General features: G+C 37.2%; 1 protein-coding gene across 1 annotated transcript; it reads left to right on the top strand.

Annotated features, from left to right (window-relative positions):
- The first annotated feature begins 290 nt into the window (after nt 1-290).
- Nucleotides 291-19,301, top strand: LOC137193531 (uncharacterized). The gene is made up of 7 exons (XM_067604742.1): nt 291-296; nt 1,599-1,673; nt 4,350-4,581; nt 4,674-4,778; nt 16,582-16,683; nt 18,173-18,478; nt 18,596-19,301. The coding sequence occupies exons 1-7, from the start codon at nt 291-293 to the stop codon at nt 18,868-18,870; spliced, it is 1,101 nt and encodes a 366-aa protein (XP_067460843.1). The 3' UTR covers nt 18,871-19,301.
- Nucleotides 19,302-23,023: the final 3,722 nt, after the last annotated feature.

The following is a 23,023-nucleotide window of genomic DNA, read 5'->3' as shown; positions in this document are numbered from 1 at the left end:
TAATATTATTATTAGGATGTTCAACCACTCAATATCAATTACAACCATTTTATTTTGATCTATTTGTATAAACTTATTGAGTAATGTATTTGTGAACTCAGTACAGACTGTGGGACCTGAGCAGACTGCAGGAGTTTGAACGTCTCCCTTTATTTAATGATGTCAGTTTCTCAGCTCTGAGTTTAGGATTTCAGCTGCTTCTCTCACACATTAATAACACAGATTAAAACTGAGACAGTGAGTGCTGAATTCATACTGAAGTTCCTGGAACCATTCTTTAACCAGAGTCGATGGTTGTAACCGTCATTGTGTTAATAAAATGAAAAACCACAGTGAACAGTGTGGAGGCTGCTGAGCAGAAACCCACACGGCCCGTCTGCTGCAGGAAAGGAAGTGTTGATTCGCTGTCAACAGTTTTATATGAGTCCTAATAACCACCAAGACCACCAGCAGATTCACACCTGCTGCTGTACACTCATGAACTTCCCTCCCTCTCATTTGTCATGTGGGTCTTTTCTCTTGTTGTCTGTAAACCTTTTTTCCACTGAGCCCTCCACCCACACAGTCAAACTGAGCCCAGCCACCAACAAAGGCCACACATCTGGAGGTCTTGTCACTTTTTCTTTTTTGGAGTTTTTAGCAAAGGTGCACTTTACAGCAGGGGAGGAATGTAATAAAGAACAATTGTGAGGTATTTTACATGAGTATTTCCATTTTATGCTTCTTTATACGTCCACTCCACTACATTTCAGAGGGAGATATTTTACTTTCTACTCCACTACATTTACTTCACAGCTATAAGTACTAGTTACTTTTCAGATTTAGATTTTACTAGTAAAGCTGATGACGTATTTTATATTTGAAATACATTTAGATCACTTCATAGGGATTTATTTTCATTTTACATATAAGGGTTTTTTCAGTGTTCAAAAAGCCACATTAAATCCCCTTTGACTCTATGTTTTAAAACAATACAACATGAAACATTTCAAGAGCGGTGAATACTTTTCACAGGCTCTGTATATATGTATATGATCAATGTAACAGTGTGTGGGGCCAATTTACATAAAGAGTACTTTTACTTTTGATACTTTAAGTACATTTAGTGAATAATACTTCTGTAATTTTGAAAGTAAAACCATTACTAGTAAAGTAGTATTTTATACTGTATTATTGGTACATTTACTTTAGTAAAACAGTTCAATACTTCTTCCACCACTGCTTTACAGTTTACACTTGTCATTGCAGAGTGCTCATACATAATACTGATAATAAAACAAACAGCAATACTGTTTACTGTACTACAACTATTAAACATAAAATCTATATTTTTAAATAATATGTATTAATTATTAAATTAGTAAATGTAATTTTATAAAATATGAATAGTATTATTAATTTGGGTTTTGTTATTCAATGAATCATCAAGCACGAGGGGGGAACAGTGGAGGCCCAAACAGAACAAGGTAATGAAGGCTTGGTGACTGTGTTCAGCAGTGATTCAGCTTCATCTGGAGACGCTGTCAGAGAGAGCAGAGGAGCAGAGCACTGACATTTCTCACTGCAACTCCAAACATTTGACTCCTTTTGTGTTTCAGAGCTTCCAGCTCCAGCAGCCTCCTGTCCTCCAGAGAGAGAGCCAGCAGACCTGCCAGCTCTGCAGCAAGCTGACTGTAAGATCACCTGCTGCCTCTCTGCATGCTCTGACAGCTCCAATGTCCTGCTGCAGTTAGGGCTGCATATCAGTCTGTTCACTTTCTGCTCATCATTGAAGGATTTAAACATACACTCCCTGATTCTGTTAGAGTGTCCCACAGCACAACAAGTCCCACTGAGAGAGCTTTCACTTCACAGGCTGACAAATAACACCTTTTGGGGGCGCTATACTCAGTTTTAGGCCTCCAGGGTGATAGAACAAGTTTAGGGAGTATATCTTAAAGCTCCACTAATCAATAGTTTTATATTAAGAATGAATCTAATGACTAAATGAGCTTTTTAGCCTCTTTTAGCTCCTAGTTGTGGTTTTGCAGCACATTTCCTGTCTGCTTCAGTCTCAGTGTTTCCAGCATCAGCAGCTGTTTCCTGATAAACCCACTGTACACTACCTGCCCAGCAGCAAACAGCAGACAGACCATAATATGTCAGAGAGGAGTTTGTTAGCTTGTTGTGGAGTTCTTCTGCCCCCAAGTGGTGAAAACTTCAAATCTATAGTAACCTGTGTGTTTTTAAACAGTATTTGGACTTTGCTTTTTATCCTTGAGTGATTTTAATTGTTATAAATTGTAGTTAGTTGTGGATTCAAAAGTTATTTTAAGTTGAAAACAGGAAATCAAATCCTGTTTGGGGCCCCTAAAAAGCTGGGTCCGGCCCTGACTTGTTGTATTTAATAAGGGCCTTTGAGCTGTCAGTCAAACTGTAGTCGACCCCTGTCTTCATGTAAAGCTGGTCGTCCCGTCTGGAAAAGTCCAAGTTCTACTGAAGAAAATGTGATGATATTGTGATGAAATGTCCACAGTTGAACAGACTGAAACAGTGTGGAGAGAAGACTGACCTGTGTGTGTGTGTGTGTGTGTGTGTGTGTGTGTGTGTCAGTGTCCTTCCAGTCTCAGTACCAGGTGAAGCTGCTCTGTGTGCTGTACACAGTGCTGATAGTGAAGAGTCTGGTGTACTGCTGTGGACTCTCTCTGCTGATGATCCTCAGAAACAAGGGACCGTCCACCAACTGCACACATGCTGACTGACTGTTTTCTGCTCGCCTTTTCTCACCATCACATCTCATCAATTCATCTCATTTATCACTTTGATCAGTGTTCACAAATGTCACTTATGACGTGTTGTGGTTGGTTTTACATTTTCTCTCTTTATGCACAAGTTAGATACAGTTGTGCTAAATATATAAATACATATATACACATATATATTTACAAATTAAACCTTAACAGTTACTTTTTTAGCTCAGGTTTGTTTTGTTTCCTCCTTTTAACTTTGACTTGTATTATACAAAAAGAAAAATAAATATAGAAAACATAACTTAGTTTTTGGTATTTTTAAAACCTTTATTACATTTATTGTTTTGCGTTTTATTCATCCTGCAAAGCTAAATTTGTGTCACTGTATTAATTTTGATGTTTTGTCCTAATATATAAATCCATATGAACACAAATATTTGCAAATAAAGCCTTAAGAGTTACTGATTATACATTGTTTAGTTCAGTGTTATTATGGTGCTCTACTTTATTTCCATATCAGTGTAACTTCTGAATGTAGAAAAGAATTTTTTTTTTCAAATTTAAAAAAATACACACACACACACACACACACACACACACATATGTGAATATATATATAAATAAAAAACTATGATGAAATATTTTGCATTTTTATTATTTCTGTAGTTATTTATATGGTTTATAATTTATTCTGCAACATGTTATACAGACATGATAATCTGTTTAGTTATTTGCAAATAAGCTGCATTTTCTCTTACTGTAGATTTTGTAATATTAGAATTATAATTGAATATATACAAATTAATATTAGAATATCAGAATTAAAAACTTTAAAAAATAGAAATTATAATTAATCTGAAAACAGACATTTTTTAAAAAACTTTTGTAGTGTTGAAGCCTGTGAAACTGAGCTTTGAATTATAAGCAGACATTCAGTAGCAGATAATATTGTGAAATTTTATTAAAAATATTAGATTATAAAGAATGGCCATAAAAAGATTCAGTCTTTAGACTACAAATAGCCTCTAAATTATTGTAACTGTAACACAAATATTCAGATCAGACTGAAATGATGTATGCTGCACAAAATATTTACAGTGTAAAAACATATTTGGATTGTTTAATTAATATTTAGCCTAAATATCTTATATATTTTATTAATATTTTAAATGGGTAAAGCAGTGTGTAGTTGTGTCTCCTCATGTTGCAGATGGGTTGTTATCAGTTCCACCAAAAAGACATGAAGACGACACCTGACTTTAAACTCTTCTGAACCCTCCGGTGGCTTCGTCTCCACAAACTAAACCCTCAGAACTTTATTTCTAATTCTAGTAGAGATCACAAAGCTTCCAAAAATACCAAATCTGTCAGGATGATATTTGAGGAAATGTGTCTAAACTCAGTGTTCAAAGAGAACGTCAATGAATGCATGATACCATCAGATGATGCAGGAAATTCTATTTATTTATTAAACTGAAATGTAAAACCACACAGCAGCAGCAGCAGCCTTGATAGAGCTGATAAATTCTCACATTAACACCTGTGAACAATCAAACAGTGATGTGTCAGTGACGTCCATCTCCATGGTAACTGTGTGCAGCCTGTTGCTCCTCCACTCAGTGGAAAACCACACAGCAGCAGCAGCAGCAGCAGCCTTATCTCTCCGCCGCAGGGGCTGATGGGAGGTTTGAGGAGCTGTTAGAAACCACGTGGCCCTCGTCTGATCTCACAGCTCGTCCTTGTTTGGCCTCAGCTGCATCAGAGCGCCACTTCTCCCCAGGTTCACCAGAGGAAACACCACTGCACAAAATGCTTTTCCTCCCAGCTGCTGCTCTGTGCTGTCTGTGTTCAGGTGAGTGTTTCCAGCCAATCAGGAGCCAACAAACTCAACCTTTAACAAACACTGTCACACTGACCTTCATCTGTGTGTCTGTTTCTCTACAGCGCTGGTTGCCATGGCAGCAGAGCTGATTCAGGAAGATTTAACATTGACCAGGACAGTTGGTGAAAAAGTCTCCTTCAAATGTAAAGGAACAGACAAGTGTGGTGGTACAAATGTATACTGGCTCCAGAAGAAAGACACATCAACATTCACAGTGATTCTACATATTGAAAAGAATGATGGTAAAATTGATAGAAGGTACAATCATCCACAGAGGAATGATTTCTCAGCTCTAAAAACACACTCTGAGTTGAAGATCCAGGTAGCTGAACTTTCACACTCAGCCACCTACTACTGTGCCTGTTATAAAAGCGGTTCACTCTCCCACAGTGAGAAATGATCCCTGCAGCCTGAACAAAAACCTCCAGATGAACAGATGTCAAACAGTGTTTGTGACAGGAAGAGAGCAGTAAACCACAGCCCAGGTTCACATATTTCACCTCCATCTCAGCCAGAGTCACTAACAAACTGAGCTGAGGACAATTTTCTTGTTTTGCTGCTGTCACTGTTTTTTTTAATATTGTATTTATCCATATGTTTATTATGCATTTCAGCAGCTCTCCTGTTGTCCCACACAGTGAGAACAAAGGATGAATACAGAACACATGGATGCGTCTTTGACCTTCTGCTGCAATCAGCAGATTTCATAATATGAAGTCACTTACATTAATCATGGGTGTAGATTTGAGTGAGGACAGAAGGGACATGTCGCTATCAATGTCAAGGTGCTGCTGAATTGTCCCTACCAACATTTTCACCGATCTCAAACATCTTTTCATTTTAACTTGACATAATGTTAACGGTGAGATCTCTGCAGAGTTTCCAGGTTTGTGTGTTTTCTGCAAAAAGTGGGTTATTATGATAAAGAGTGAGAAAACGTGATATGGGGGATCCCTGACCTGACGATCTGGTAACACAATGTCAAGCCGCTTTGCACATTGTTGACAAGCAGTAGCTCAGCGGCAGCTGCAGCAGAGTAGACATACAGATACACTCACATCCAAAGATTTATAAACAACAAAAGCAGCTGGCAGTCATTCATTTTCAGTGAAAGCTGGTGACGAAGGGCTTCAGATTTCGGATTTGATTTTCCTCCCATAGCAACCACTGTACTAAAGTTCCTAGCAAACATCTGTTCCATTCCATATTGATTGATTGATTTATTGACTGGGACAGTGTGAAGATTAAAACATTGAAGATGCACTGCACCAGAGTCAGCTTGTAGCTAGTTTCCATCTGTAGTCCCCAACAAAAAACATACAACAGCACAACAACAAGCAGTACAAAGCAAAAAAAGAAAAAAAAAAAACAAAAAACAAAACAAACAAAAAAAAACACACACAGATACAAAATACACCATACAAAATACAAAATACAAAACTACATACAGCACATCACATACACCCACAATGTCAATTAGACAAATTTAAATCAAGATCATAGATGGAGTTTAGACTCAATGGTTACACAGCTGATTGGCCTCTAGTAGATTTTTTAATTTGGCCTTGAATGTATTGATTGAACTACAGTTCTTCACATCATCGGGTAGGGCATTCTCACTGAGTTGTGACTTTCACAGAGAAAGCTGACTGCCCAAATGCAGTGTGACGAAATGGTCTGATACAATCTTGTATAGAGGATATTCTGGAGGATCTAATAGAACTTACTGAGCGAGTGTACACAAAGTCACATAGTGGAGGAGGGACCAAACCATTTAAAACTAGGCACAAATTTGAGAATAATCTAAAATTCTCAAAACTCAGTAAATTATATTTCTTCAGTACCCTACAGTGATGGAAATGCATTGGCTTTTTGTCCAGAGTTTTAAGAGTTTGTTTGTATAAGGACTCAAGAGGTCTTATGGCTGTTTGTCCAGCCTGCCCTCAGCCTGCCCTCAACATTTGATGCAATAAGACATATGGGAAAGAATCATAGCATACATAAATATCTTGGCTGCGTCCGAGAGACAGTTTCTAATATATCTAAAATTTGCTAAGTTGTACTTTATAGTTTTTTAAACATGTTTCTTAAAGTTCAAATTTGGATCCAGTGTCACACCAAGATATTTAAAATCAGTAACTATGTCAATTTTTTCACCTTTGATTAAAATATCAGCATTAGGAGGTTGTATCATAGTCTTAGAGAAAAACATACCCTTTGTCTTGTTTACATTTAGACTCAGACATGATTGATCAAGCCAATGTGTGATCCTTTCCAATGCAATTGTTAGCTTTGCAGCAGCTAACTCAGCTGTTTTTGCATGTGTGTACACAACAGTTTCATCTGCATACATTTGTAGTTCTGCATCATGACACTGTTGAGGAGACCATTAATATATAGGCTAAATAATAGGGGACCTAACACTGACCCTTGAGGAACACCCATTGTGCATTTCATGTTACTGGACAGTGTGTCACCAACTTTAATACATTGTCTCCTATTAGATAAATATGAAGACATCCATGCCAGTGCTCTAGATGCGAAGTTAAATTTAGAGAGTTTCGATATTAAAAGATCATGATTGACTGTGTTGAATGCTTTACGCAGATCTAAAAATACAGCACCAACTACTCCTCCTTTGTCAAGTGTCGATTTAATTTAATTGATTTGCTCTAAAGCCAAATTGCATTCAATGTAGACCAAATTGTTTGTATTAAGAAATGTTGTCAGTTGTTTAATGACAACTTTCTCAGCAACCTTTGAGAGTACTGGCAGTATACTTATTGGTCTGTAGTTACTGGCTTCAAGGCGGTCTCCAGATTTAAAAATAGGCGTGACAATGGCACATTTCCAGTCATCAGGAAAGGAGCTGTCTTTAAAAGACAATTAATTAAATGAGCAATAGGGGGAGTTAAAATATCTTTGTGTGATTTGACAAACATGGTGTCGAATTGGAAAGCATCTCTACATTTGGAGCTTTTTAAGGAGCTGATGATTTTGTTTACTTGTAACTCATTAGTTTCTACCAGCTCGAAAACCTTATACCATCCATAGGAACAATATCCAGTTTCCTTTTCGTAATTTTTTTTCCTAACACATTTACAGACTCAAGAAAAAAAATATTAAAGACAGAAGCAACAGTAAGATGATCTTCAATTAACCTTCCCTGTACTTTGAGTTTAAAATTTCCGAAAAATTTTGGGTCCCTCGTTGTGAGATTATCAATGTTTTTCCAGATCAATTTACTGTTGCCTTTTGCCTCATTCAAAATAATGAGATAAAAACGAGATTTAGATTCTCTTAGCTCTTGGATAACTTTGTTCCTTAAACCTTTATAAAGCAGCATGTCAGTGTCTCTTCTAGTTTTAATGGCCTTCCTTAGTGCAGCATCTCTAGATTTCATTAGTTACCACAAATTTTCATTAAACCACGGTAAATTGTTTTTATTTTTAGATTTTATCTGTATTCTCACATTAAATCTTTCCCTCACAGAGTTGATTCTGTGAGTAAAAGTATCACAGCCATAGTCCAGATCATCAGAGGACAGTACATCACCCCAGTTCAAGCTGTTAAATTCATTGGTAAATTCTTCTTGCTTAGCTCTGGGTATGCATTGAAGGATCATTATCTTAGTTGCCGTGGTCTTAAATCTACTTTTAGTCAGTTTTCTTGCACATAGGGTTAGGTTATGATCTGATAAGCCAGTGATTAAATTATAACTTTTAGTTATTCTCTCTGGTTGTAAATATTAGATCAATTTGTGTACTGGAGCATTTTGCTGGAGCATTGTTCTAGTTGGAATTTCTCTGTGATCATTTTTAGTTCTTTCCTCTTAGTTTTATCCTCCCAGTTCACATTAAAATCACCCATAAGTAATAATTCTTTGTTGAGATTACACTCTTTCAAGACTTCTGTTAGTTGATCATAGAAAGTGTCATCTGCAGAAGGGGGCCTCTAGACACCTATGATGTTAAAAGACATTTGTTGGGATAACATTATTTTTATCCCAACATATTCTAACGTGTTACCCGCATTATAAACCACAGGTTCACATTTGATGTTGTCTCTCACATAAAAAAGCACCCCTCCTCCTCTTCCATCAGGTCTGTATCTTCTGAAACATTGGTATCCAGGCACCATGAACACACTTGCAGGAGTTGTTTGTTTCAACCATGTTTCAGTCAGACAGAGAAAGTCCAGATTTGAGACAGACACAAGATGAGTTAGCTGATTGCTCTTTGCAGTAATGCTTCTGATGTTAAAATGTCCACCGATTAGCCCCTTTGGTTTCAGCTCCGGGTCCCATAAGACTTTTGCATGATTGACAGTGTGGAAGGTTTTGAATAACCTCTGCCTCCTCACTGCAGGGTTTCGACACACAGTGGTGTCAGCAGCAGGTTTTGTGAGAGAGACACTGGACCTATCGAGGTTTCTACAGCCCGGTAGCGAAAAGTTATTCATTGAGCCATCATGCCTTGTGTTAACAAAGTTTAGTCTGTTAAGGGAGAAGCCTGGCTCAGAAAATTGTTGCTCATTCGTCACTGGCACCAGAGGAGTCCCAGACACATTCATGCACAAATCAGAATCGAAGTTCTGTAGCACTCCAGGGGTCACTGATCCAGGATTTAGCTGAACATCTCTGGAGAGCAGGATCAGCATGAAGAGGAGACCTGCTCTTCACTGAAATGGGGTGGCAGATGACCGGTCCACTGGATCGGTGATTCGCTCTGGTACCTGGGCTCGCCCGTGCCGCAGGACAGAGGAATAGATTGCAAAATATCCTAGTAAGTTATGATGAAAACTCACTGTAGGAGTGTCAACTGGCCATGAGCCAGCATTTGTCCCAAGCTCAATCACTTGGTGTCCCAGTTGTTTTCCATCAATGTTGAATGCTCTGGCCAGACAGACAAATACAGGCAATACAGCAATGAGTACCAACAGTAGTCCAAAGAGCACTCCATGAAACACAGCCCAGGTGTTTTTGCTGATGAAACACTGCTTTGAACTTGACGCAAGGTTTGACAGGCATGCTCTGTGGTACAATAAACGGTCTCAAAGGACAGTCCTATGTAGCAATCCCATTCAGGATCCTGGTGGCCAGAGTGTAGAAGTTCCTCTTAAGCCCCTCAGCACCAGCCCAGTGCACCTGGAACCTCCTCTCGACCTCAGCGGGGAGAAAAGGCTGCCATCCAGGCGGTTAGGAACCCCAAAAGATCCATGTGTCCAGGACCGTTTCCTTCGATGTTGAGATGGATGTACAGATGGTCTTACTTGATGTTTAATCCGATGTTTATGTTTAAAAACCTGGACTGGCCTGATAGAAGGGTTGGCAGGGGGATGAGCTGACCATCTCCCCATCCCGATGAGTGACCCCCAGTCATATGCCATCACTTCTTAAGTCCAGGGTGCACAGAGAGGCTCCAGCATGTGTGGATTACATTACCAGAAAGGATCCTTTAAGTTTTCTTCTTGTTTTCAAAACAAATACTCTTCTGTTAGCTTCTTTACTGCTGTATTTCCTTTGGAATATATCAATATATCATGTTGACAATGGAAGAGAAATCCGTTTTCCCGGAGCTATACGATTTGTCATTGTTTGTTTACCGTGACATGAACAAAACTAGCCTATAATGCTTTATTCCATAGGTTACGTGGCCAACAACATGATTTTGAAAGTAAAACAGCATTTTTATTTTTTAATTAACAGAAATATAGACTAGGCACATTTTCTTGCTAAATAATACACAGTGGAAACATGAAACATTGTATATTTTATCATCCCTGTCAAGTTCATGGCCAGGCTGCCAAATAGCTCTACTACAAACTTGATATTGGCCACAACTGAAAATTTTAAAAAAATAGCGCTGCTTGAATGACCCGCCCCTGCCGTGCACTGCTACGGGCTGGCAGTGAGCGGCCACAAATCAGAGCAACCGCTGCTGCTCATGAATATCTTGGTGTGAGGGCCCAGTAACTAGTAGCCTATGCATGAATGAGAACAGGTTGGTCTTTTCAGTCCTAACTCTAACCCAAGCACTTCAGGACTTCCTCCAAGCCTGTAGTAATGCTGTAGATTGTCAGCAGTATTCTAATCACTGAAGGTGACTCATTTTGGTCACTATTTCCACTAAAAAAGAAAAAAACACAAACAAACAAAAAGCTTCATTTTATATCTTAGGCCTTTTAAGTGCTCTCTGAAACTGGGCCTGGGATGGCTTGTGTCCATGACATGAGAAAGTCAAAACTTTGCTGTAGAGCTAAACCAAATACATCTTTGGAAAGGTCTCGGCCTGGAGAGCCTGAAGGCTTATAACTCAGCAACAAAAGGGGCTGCAGACATGAAACCAACTGTTATAGAGAGCTCTTGACCTCAGCTACCATGTGATTATAGTCAACAACTGGGGGCACTGTCAAATATGGGTAAAACATGGTTAAAATTAATTTTCAACCATTTAACAATCAGATATTTAATATCCGATTACACAAATATGTTTAACATTGCCTTAAACTCCACAGTGTATTCCCAATTTAGTATTTACACCTTCCAGTTCAAGGAGGAACACTAATATTTTTTAAAAACTAAAAGGATAGTCTTAAAACATATAGGAAGGCCATCTGCCATTCCAGAGCCTATTACTTATCATTAATAGAGGAGAATAAAAACAGCCCTAGGTTTCTTTTCAGCACTTTGGCCAGGCTGACAAAGAGTAATAACTCTTTAATGATAAAATTATAACTATTAGAGACAAAAGTCAACACCTGTTGCCCTAAACAGGCACCGATTTATCCACAAACACAGGACCCTTAGAAACAGCTGTAAAATCTGACATATATTTAGGCTGTTTTTCTCCAATTGACCTTTCTGAATTAACTTCAACGATTTCTTCATCCAAACCATCAACCTGTCTCTTAGACCCCATCTCAACTAGGCTGCTTAAGGAAGTCTTGCCCTTAATTAGCACTTCTTTACTAGATATGTTCAATCTGTCTTTATAGGCTATGTACCACAGTCCTTTAAACCTCTTCTTAAGAAGCCTACTCTTGATTCAGGTGTCTTAGCCAACTATAGACCTATATCTAACCTTCCATTTCTCTCTAAGATCCTTGAGAAAGCAGTCACCAATCAGTTGTGTGACTTTCTACATAACAATAGTTTATTTGAGGATTTTCAGTCAAGATTTAGAGCGCATCATAGCACAGAGATAGCACTGGTGAAAGTCACAAATGATCTCCTGAGTGCATCAGACAAAGGATTTCTCTCTGTACTTGTCTTGTTAGACCTCAGTGCCGCATTTGACACAATTGATCATCACATCCTATTACAGAGACTGGAACATTTAAAGGAATTAAAGGAACTGCATTAATCTGGTTTAAGTCCTATTTATCAGATCAATTTCAGTTTGTACATGTTAATTATGAATTCTCCATGAAGGCAAGAGCTAGACACGGAGTTCCACAAGGTTCTGTACTTGGACCAATACTATTCACCTTGTATACGCTTCCTTTAGGTAATATTATTCGGAAACACTCCATAAATTTTCATTGCTATGTAGATGATACCCAAATATATTTATGAATGAAGCCAGATGAAACTAATCAGTAAACTCCAAACATGCCTTAAGGACATAAAGACCTGGATGACCCGCAATTTCCTGCTACTAAACTCAGACAAAACATTATTGTGCTTGGCCCTAAACACCTTAGAAACACATTAACTAATGATATAGCTCTCTAGATGGCATTACCCTGGCCTCCAGCACCACTGTAAGGAATCTGGGAGTTATTTTTGATCAGAATATGTCCTTTAACTCCCACATGAAACAAATTTCAAGGACTGCCTTTTTTCACTTACATAATACTGCAAAAATCAGGCACATCCTTGCCCAAAAAGATGCAGAAAAAATAGTCCACACATTTGTTACCTCTAGGCTGGATTATTGCAATTCTGTATTATCAGGCGGCCCTAACAAGTCTCTAAAGACTCTCCAGCTGGTCCAGAATGCTGTTGCACGTGTATTGACAAAAACTAGAAAAAGATATCATATTTATACCATCTTAGCTTCGCTGCACTGGCTTCCAGTAAAATCCAAAATTGAATCCAGAATTTAAAATCCTTTTTCTCACCTACAAAGCTCTTAATGGTCAGGCACCATCATATCTTAAAGAGCTCATAGTACCCTAATACCCCACTACAGCACTGCGCTCCCAAACTGCAGGCTTACTTGTGGTTCCTTCAGTCTCCAAAAGTAGAATGGGAGGCAGAGCCTTCAGCTAACAGGCTCCTCTCCTGTGGAGCCATCTTCCGGATTCGGTCCGGAGGGCAGACATCCTCTCTACGTTTAGGAGTAGGCTTAAAACTTTCCTTTTTGATAAAGCTTATAGTTAGGGCTGACCAAGCTCACCTTGGACCAGGCCTTGGTTATACTGCTATAGGCCTAGACTGGCGGGGGACTTCCCATGATGCACTGAGCTACTCTCTCCTCCTCTCCATCTGTATGTATTCATATACCATTACTGTATGTTACTAACTTGGCTTCTTCCCTGGAATTCTTCCTGCTTTCTCATCCGCAGGAAACCCCATGGACCAAGCTGTGGCCCTTAGCCATGGGGATGTCCTTCTCCAGCTGTTGCTGCTTTTTGTTGTTGCTAGCCATGTATCTGTTGTTGTTGTTGTTGTTGTTGTTGCTCTTGTTGTTCTGCTTCTTTGTGTCCCTTCCTGTTAAAGGGGAGTTTTTCCTTACCGCTGTCGCCAAGCACTGCTGATGGGGGAATTGTTGGGTCTCTGTAAATTAAAGAGTATGGTCTAGACCTGCTCTATGTGAAAAGTGTCCTGAGATGACTTTTGTTGTGATTTGGCGCTATATAAATAAAATTTAATAAAAATAAAATTGAAATTGAATTAATTCCTCAGAGCTGCACCATGCAGCTTGATACAAATCAGCACCGAAGTTGTAGTTCTCCTGGTTGCAACATAGGGTTGCAAAATAGGGTCGTAAAAAGATATATCTACTGAATATATCAAATATCTAGTATAGCCAAACTAGTAATTACACTGCATCTGGATGGTCTATGTTAAGAAAAAGTAAGAATGTTGGTTTATTGCGGATATTTTAGCTAGTATTCTAGAAATGGGTTTTCGGTTGGTGTTCAGTGTTGGCAGGAATTATGCAGTGCTTCAAACTGTGTTTAAGGAGTTTGTTTGTTATGGATTCAAAATGTTTGTTCAGCCACATCATGTATTAAACTGCCTCTTGAATGCTTATCAATATGTTAACAATTGCAGTAGATTAATGGCTAACTTTCCTGCAACTAGAACTGATCTATTGGTTTCTATGGTAACATACTTTGAAAAAAAACTGTAACACAGCGAAATAGAGGAAAATACTTCTGAGTGGCGGGTCCTCTGGTCAGCCAATTGCAAAGTTTCAAATTCTGGATTTCAAATTCAATTCGTCCCTGAGAAGCTCTAAAATCTATGTTGTTTTTTTTTGAAAGAACATCATCATACAGTTACATAAAACAACACAAATAACATAACAGCTCAGATACCTACATGACACAAAGACAATTCAGCAGTGTCCATAGCAACTACCATAGCAACAACAGAAAGCTTGCAAGAATCTCCATAATAACAACAAACTAATCATATACATTCACTGAACGAATATCCTGCTAGAAATGTTATCAAAACACATTTTAATGCAAAAACTTAAAATATTACATTTTCCACTGAGAATAAAAGGAATGGCAGCCATGACTTTTTGTTTGAGCAGACAGAAACTTGACAGTAACATGACGTGGATGCAGGCCGATAACAAAGAATAGGCCACAAATATTGTAGGAATCTCACTATTTTAGAGCTGTTATTGTAAAAGTAATACATTTTGCGCTGTGGACCAACGTAGCTATTATACATTTTGATGTGAGACTGGGTTGTTTATTGTAATACAACTGCATTAAACAGCATATGTATACACTATCGATATGAAGATGATGTAATCCTCTTTATATTGCCTCTCTTTGCTCTCTGTGTTGGCTTTCTTCTCACGTGGACCAGAGTCTGTTTGACCGGTGTCTGAAATAGACAGCCGTTTGTTTGGTTTTAGCCATTTCTCCATATTGCTAATTCTAAAATTGATAATAATAAAAAGAGTTCCTCCTCTTCTTTGTGCTTGTGTGTTTGTGTGTTTGTGTGTTTGTAGCTACATTTTAAGTGCCGTATACTGAACCTCGTAAGTCAATAAGTTTTCCACACCACGTTCCTGCAGATGTGTCACAATAAAAGCCTTGTTAAGAAAGAGATTCTGTCCACTGAAACGCTAGAAGGCTTTTAATTTCAAATGGATACAGGGAGTGTTGAGTTTGTATTAACAGTGTAATGCAGGGCAAATGAGAACGGATCAAAATGTGGCTTCGTACTAAAATATGACCAATTACTATACTTATCAAACATAGGGAATTAGAAATAAAGGCCTGATACCTTCTGCAGTTGAGGTAAGTAAAGGCTCGGGTCACTATTTGAGGATATATAGACTATGTCTATAAGGGCCATAGCATCTTTTTAAAATATATATTGTATTGTTTGACAGAGTCCTTGCAATTACACCACATACCACTAGGGGTCTGCAGTCCACGGGTTGAGAAACAATGCTGCAGTAGATGACCTAATCAAATTGTACTTTGCAATTGGATTTAGCAACAAGGAAATACTCATAATTTTAGCCCAGAACTACCATATTATCAGAAGCATCCTGACTTTGAAGAGACATTCCTGTGAACTGAGTCTATTCAGAAGAAAACAACATAGTGATTTGGATGATGGTGATGGCTTTTATGCATCAAAAACTAAAATGCAATGGACAGATGTAAGAATATCACTGGTTACATCTACGGCCAATTCAAATGATATTTGTGGTACAGAAATACGACAGATCATCAATCACTATTCTATTCTATTCAAACACACTTTTTCTTGCAAATGTATGACTTTATAGTCTCAGAGAGTATTCAAATTTTTTTCTCGTAAATTTAAGAATTTAATCTTGAAAATTCTGATTTTTTCCTCAGAATATTACCCTCCCTCCCTGAGCTCCGTAACTTTTTTTTTAACCTATGATGGCCCTAATACGCTGTTGTAGTTGTCTGTTTCAATCTTTTATGATTTTCTCTAATTTTTATTGAATGACTTTTTCATATGTACTGTCCCCACTTTCTTTCCAAAGAAACCATGTAAATGGTATTTTATGAACAGTAACACTCATTGTTCTCATGTTCTCCTTTCCTCCTTGTGTATGTGTACAGTTTTAAACTCGTCTTTTTTTAAACTTGCTGATGAATTGTAAAGCACTTTGAGCTGCATTATGTGCATGAAAGGTGGTATATAAATGAAGTTCATTCATTCATTCATTCATTCATTCATTCATTCATTCATTCATTTCTGACAGAGTGACATTCATTCATTTCTGCCCCCAGTGGTTGATAAGGCTTTTCTGTCAAAGCTCCAGTAGATGTATTATTATAACACACTGGCTGTTACCAACAGTAAACACAAGTTATCAACAAGGACCAAAATCTAAAGGATTCTAACTTCAAATGACAGTCTGAGGATAAAGTACAAGTCAGGAAGAGTATTTTGACTTTTATGGAGGACACTTTTGTCACACTGAGTGTCTAGGACACTCAGGCTACAGACCGGCTGAATTTCACATTACATATTTATGTTATTTTTCTATTTTTTCACAGCTACTGATCCCGGTGTAAAATCAAATTTTATTAAACTGACAGACAACATGTGTCATGTATTGGACTGATTAGAAATATAGCAGGATCCCGCCTCTCTCTACCTCAGTAGGCTGAAATAAAGAGAAATACAACAAAAGAAGAGACAGTCATGTTGATATGAACATTAGAGAAACACATCATGGAGATGAAATATTATACTGGTTAATAATTTGGATTTATTCGCCTCAGCTGACACATTCAACAGCAGACAGGTTTTTGTCACAGTCACATTCACTGTGGGAGCTGATGACTACCTCATCTTTGGCTCTGGCACTAAACTGTTTGTAACAGGTAAGACTAAACTTTCATTTTCCTTCAGTTGTTTTATTGTAAAAGTTCTTAAGTTTATTTTCTGCTGCTTGAGGATTTACACATTCATTTTCCATAATAATTAGAGAATTCATTGTGCAACCATTCTATCATTAAATAAGCATCAGAAAGGAGTTTGTCTTCATATGTTTCTTGGAAAGTAAAATCTTTAAACTCTTCCAAATACTCAGAGAAACTCAGCACTGATATTCTAATTTCATTCTGTATTCTCATCAGCTGCTGTTCAATGAAACTTCTTCTCTCTCTCCTGAAAGAAATTAAATTCTAGATGAATGATTGTTGAAGATTTTCCTGCTCTGATCATCTGTTGACTTTTTATACACAATCTTGAGATAATTTAAGTAAATTTCATTGATGAGCAGGATTCTTCAGTCTCATACAGATTCAGAGTTGATTTCATTAAGCTCTCAGTCTCAGTCCGTCATTTCATTTACTACATTTCAGTGGAAACTACAATCACTAATTTCATCAACATGGTCAGAAAGTACAAAGTATGAATACAGATTTAATGTCAGCAAATTAGGACTTATATATTGTATTTTATTATGGATATATTATGGTCTATGGTGTTATGGTATTTATGGAGGTAAATATGTTGTGTTTTATAAGATATATTTAATATGATATAAAATGCAGCTTGACTAATGTTAAAAATTGGAGGCCATACCAACATCTATATTTGATTTTTTTAATTATTATCATAAAAGAATTGTGAGCAAAGTGTGAAATAAGCAGGATATTTTACAGCTGAAAACTTGTTAGTGCTGTCTGGTGGACAAACTATGTATTACTGGATTATCTTTGTCATCTTTGTTGTGTTATTTCTGGTTATTTATCTGCAGACATGTATGTGGTGATACCAGTTTATATATATATATATGTGTGTGTGTTTTTAATGTGTTTGTTTTATTTTATGTTATTATTATTTTATTGTAAATGTATTGGGACCATGCTGCATGGTGATTCTGCATTTTAAAGAAAACTGATTGATACATTTATATATCAATATACTGTACATATGTATTGCTGTGCAAATGTATAGTTTTTCAATCTCATGTATGATGAAGCATGGCATAAAGTTTAGTGATATATATCATAAAATATAGGAAACACAATTTATTTCTATTTTATGATGATGGTTAATATTCTGCATTCTGCAAATGTAATTTTATTATATTTTATATTATATTGTTTTTTTATGAATTATATGTAACAATTTAAATATTAATGAACAGAACTCTGTGTTGTCATCTTTTCATTTTTTTCTTTAACTTTTATCTAGATGAAGATATATATGAAAATATGTATCAGTGTAGATGATGTTTGTGGTGTATTGATGAGTAGTTTAGTGATCATGTAGTTTCCAGGATCAGATTGAATGCAGTGCAGTGCTGTAAGCTGCTGTTGACTGTGTGAATGTGTGTCTGTGCTGCTTGTTGCTGCTGTCAAGCTGCTGTTGAGCAGGTAGTGAAGCCCGTGGTGAGCGTGTACCCAGCAGCCCACCTGGAGGGGAAGAGCTCCCTGCTGTGTCTGGCCTCAGCCATGTCTCCTCCTCTGGTCCAGTTCTCCTGGAAAAGACAGAAGAAGAACGGCCGGCTGGAGGATCTGCCCCCTGCTGAGGGAGAGCAGCTGGAGCTCAGAGAGCAGAAACACACTGCCTCCATCCTGCTGCTCCATCAGCAAGAGAAGAGCACATATAAATACCGCTGCTATGTCAAGCACGAAGGGGGCACAGTGAGGGCCCAAACAGAACAAGGTAATGAAGGCTTGGTGACTGTGTTCAGCAGTGATTCAGCTTCATCTGGAGATGCTGTCAGAGAGAGCGAAGTAGCAGAGTACTGACATTTGTTTTTAACTTTTTTTTCTGTTTCAGATATTTCTACTCTTCATTCACCAACATCAGCTTCAACTGCAGCTCCACCAGCAACTCCAACACCAGCTCCATCAGCAGATCCACCAGCAGATCCACCAGCAGATCCACCAGCAGCTCCACCAGCAGCTCTTGTCCCGTCTCAGTACAAGGTGAAGCTGCTCTGTGTGCTGTACACAGTGCTGATAGTGAAGAGTCTGGTGTACTGCTGTGGACTCTCTCTGCTGATGATCCTCAGAAACAAGGGACCGTCCACCAACTGCACACATGCTGACTGATTGTTTTCTGCTCGCCTTTTCTCACCATCACATCTCATCAGTTCATCTCATCAATCACTTTGATCAGTGTTCAGAAATGTCACTTATGATGTGTTGTGGTTGGTTGTAAATTTATGTTTAAGACACAGTTGTCCTAAAACTATAAATACACACACGCACACAAACACAGTATATTTGCAGTTACTAAGTGTAAATTCTGTAGAACATTAATATCTTGATGCTCCAGTTTAATTCCACTTTTAATCATGACTTGTATAATAGTGTAAAATGAAGTTGAATCATTAGTTACCTGGTAGATATTTAAGTGCTTATAATATTTCTTTCTTGTGTATTTTCTTTTTAATTCATTATGCAGAGGGTGGCAGGTTTATCAAAGTCATTCAGAGTAACATTCTCAATAAACTGAAACATCACAGTTTTTGTCATTTATAGTCATCCATATTTTCATTGATTTGACTTTGGCTTCACATAATACACATAATCAGACACAGAATCCAGTAAATTAGCCAAGTTTGAAACATACAAGTAATTTGACTCTTGTCGTCAGTAGATCTCAGTAAACTTTCACATAGTGCTAAAAACAAATGTACAGGAAGATACAAAGAAAAGCTTACAGCTAAACGGAAACAACAAAGTAAAGACAAGTAAACATAAACATAAAGTTATTAAACATAAGCAAGTAGGTGTGGTGTGCCAACAAGTTCGGTGATGGGTCCCCTCATTATTTAGCTTGTGTATTGATCATCTTTTATAATTGTTTAAGTGTGAATGTACAACTCTATGCTGAAGACACTGTTGTTTACACACATGACGAAACAGCAGAGAGCTGCTTTGAAGCTACAGCTGCAATAAAAACGATCACACAGCGGCTTCATTAGTCTGCACTGAAGCCTGAATGTTGTCAAAATGATGGGTGTGTTTTTTAATTTTTTTCTAAATCACCAAAATACTGATCAGTTCTTGCAGTTTTATCAAGACAAAATCGATTGGTACATTTCCATATAATATGATTATAAGAAAATTAAGATTATTTATTAATTCTACTGCTCTGATTGATGATAACAAATGTAGGGTGTAGTTTTTTAAACGTCGCAGAGAGAAGTGGATGTTATAAATATTCTAACATTGTAAATTTAAACACTCGGCAGTCAAAAACTTCAATTTAGAAGAATATGAAAGATTTCAGAAACACCACAATTTAAAAATTGGTTTGTTGTATTAGCAAAAACAACTTCATAATAGAAACTGATAGTAAAACAAACAGGAACAATAAAGTAATACAACTATTAAATATAAAATCTTTATTATTAAAATATATATATTAATTATTGAATTAGTACATGTAATTTTATAAAATATTTATAGTATTATTAATTTGGGTTTTGTTATTCAATCAATCATTTATTATAATTAAGCTGGAATATGTGAGAAAATGAACTTGGTTCACACCAACATATGTATATGTGTATATGTGCACTTATATTTTTAATGAATAGGAATAGATGTATTCACTCAAAATATTTTAAATAATATGATTTAAGTTGGGTTCTTTGTATCAAAATCTATTTCTGCTTTCTTTTCTATGAGTCATGCATTTATTATCATTATTATTATTATTAGGATGTTCAACACCTCAATCACAATTTCAACCATTTTATTTTGATCTATTTGTTTAAACTTATTGAGTAATGTATTTGTGAACTCAGTACAGACTGTGGGACCTGAGCAGACTGCAGGAGTTTGAACGTCTCCCTTGATTTAATGATGTCAGTTTCTCAGCTCTGAGTTTAGGATTTGAGCTGCTTCTCTCACACATTAATAACACAGATTAAAACTGAGACAGCGAGCGCTGAATTCATACTGAAGTTCCTGGAATGATTCTTTAACCAGAGTCGATGGTTGTAACCGTCATTGTGTAAAGTGAAAAACCACAGCGAACAGTGTGGAGGCTGCTGAGCAGAAACCCACACGGCCCGTCTGCTGCAGGAAAGGAAGTGTTGATTCGCTGTCAACAGTTTTATATGAGTCCTAATAACCGCCGAGAACAGATTCATACCTGCTGCTGTACACTCATGAACTTCCCTCCCTCTCATTTGTCATGTGGGTCTTTTCTCTTGTTGTCTGTAAACCTTTTTTCCACTGAGCCCTCCACCCACACAGTCAAACTGAGCCCAGCCACCAATAAAGGCCACACATCTGGAGGTCTTGTCACTTTTTCTTTTTTGTTTTTAGCAAAGGTGCACTTTACAGCAGGGGAGGAATGTAATTAACTACAATTGTGAGGTATTTTACATGAGTATTTCCATTTTATGCTTCTTTATACGTCCACTCCACTACATTTCAGAGGGAGATATTTTACTTTCTACTCCACTACATTTACTTCACAGCTATAAGTACTAGTTACTTTTCAGATTTAGATTTTACTAGTAAAGCTGATGACGTATTTTATATTTGAAATACATTTAGTTCACTTCATAGGGATTTATTTTCATTTTACATATAAGGGTTTTTTCAGTGTTCAAAAAGCCACATTAAATCCCCTTTGACTCCATGTTTTAAAACAATACAACATGAAACATTTCAAGAGTGGTGAATACTTTTCACAGGCTCTGTATATATGTATATGATCAATGTAACCAATTTACATAAAGGGTACTTTTACTTTTGATACTTTAAGTACATTTAGTGAATAATACTTCTGTAATTTTGAAAGTAAAACCATTACTTGTAAAGTAGTATTTTATACTGTATTATTGGTACATTTACTTAAGTAAAACAGTTCAATACTTCTTCCATCACTTTACAGTTTACACTTGTCATTGCCGAGTGCTCATACATAAATGACAGAAGGGGCTGTTTGTCAGTATCCTCCAAATATAACACATATGAGTGTTTTCTGATCTGAACGTCTGATTTGTCAACTAAACTACCTTCAGTTGTCAGAAGATCATGGTCATGCAAATAAATTATTCTTACAGTAAAAGGACTTTTTAACCAGATAAATCCAGGAACTCATGAGCCCTGCACTGCTAGAAGCAAAATAATTATTGCCTTTATTCTTATTCTTCTTTTCATTTTTTTTTACATTTTTGGCATCATGAAATATTACACTTAGGATTTCTACAGTCAATAAAAGATACTAGAAGATTTTGCTGATGTTTGCAACATACATTTTAAAGTAAATAATACATGTACTCAAGAAAGGCTTCAGCAGCTTTTGGGCTCAGATTTCCAATTGTCCTTTGTGTAAAGTATTTGCAGAAATAACTGTCATCAGTTGGTTATCACCTCTATGTGAGGAGCTTTCTAGTGTGAAAACATTAAAGAGGTTTTTGGGAGAAAAACAACAGCATTTTCTGCTTTGACCAGCTGCTGATGTTGCTTGATTATACACGTTTGAAACTTAATTGTGTTATTGTCTGACTGTTTGTGTTCTATTATTATTTGTGTATTTTCTTTTTAATACAAGTAAAGATGACTTGTTTGTCTCAGTGTGGTTTGTGTTCTGCTGCTCTGATTGATGATAACAAATGTAGGATGTATTTTTTTAAATGTTGCAGAGAGGAAGTGAATGTTAAAAATGTTCTTACAGTGTGAATTTAAACACTCTGCAGGTAAAAACCTCAATTTAGAAGAAGATGAAAGATTTCAGAAACAGCACAATTTAAAAACTTAAAAATTATTAAATTAGTAAATGTAATTTTATAAAATGTTAATAGTATTATTAATTTGTGTTTTGTTATTCAATGAATCATCAAGCACGAGGGGGGAACAGTGGAGGCCCAAACAGAACAAGGTAATGAAGGCTTGGTGACTGTGTTCAGCAGAGATTCAGCTTCATCTGGAGACGCTGTCAGAGAGAGCAGAGGAGCAGAGCACTGACATTTCTCACTGCAACTCCAAACATTTGACTCCTTTTGTGTTTCAGAGCTTCCAGCTCCAGCAGCCTCCTGTCCTCCAGAGAGAGAGCCAGCAGACCTGCCAGCTCTGCAGCAAGCTGACTGTAAGATCACCTGCTGCCTCTCTGCATGCTCTGACAGCTCCAATGTCCTGCTGCAGTTAGGGCTGCTCATCATTGAAGGATTTAAACATACACTCCCTGATTCTGATAGAGTGTCCCACAGCACAACAAGTCCCACTGAGAGAGCTTTCA

The sequence above is a fragment of the Thunnus thynnus genome, chromosome 12 (assembly GCF_963924715.1).
Source record: "Thunnus thynnus chromosome 12, fThuThy2.1, whole genome shotgun sequence".
Taxonomy (NCBI): Eukaryota; Metazoa; Chordata; class Actinopteri; order Scombriformes; family Scombridae; genus Thunnus; species Thunnus thynnus.
This window is presented reverse-complemented; position numbering and strand designations above follow the sequence as displayed.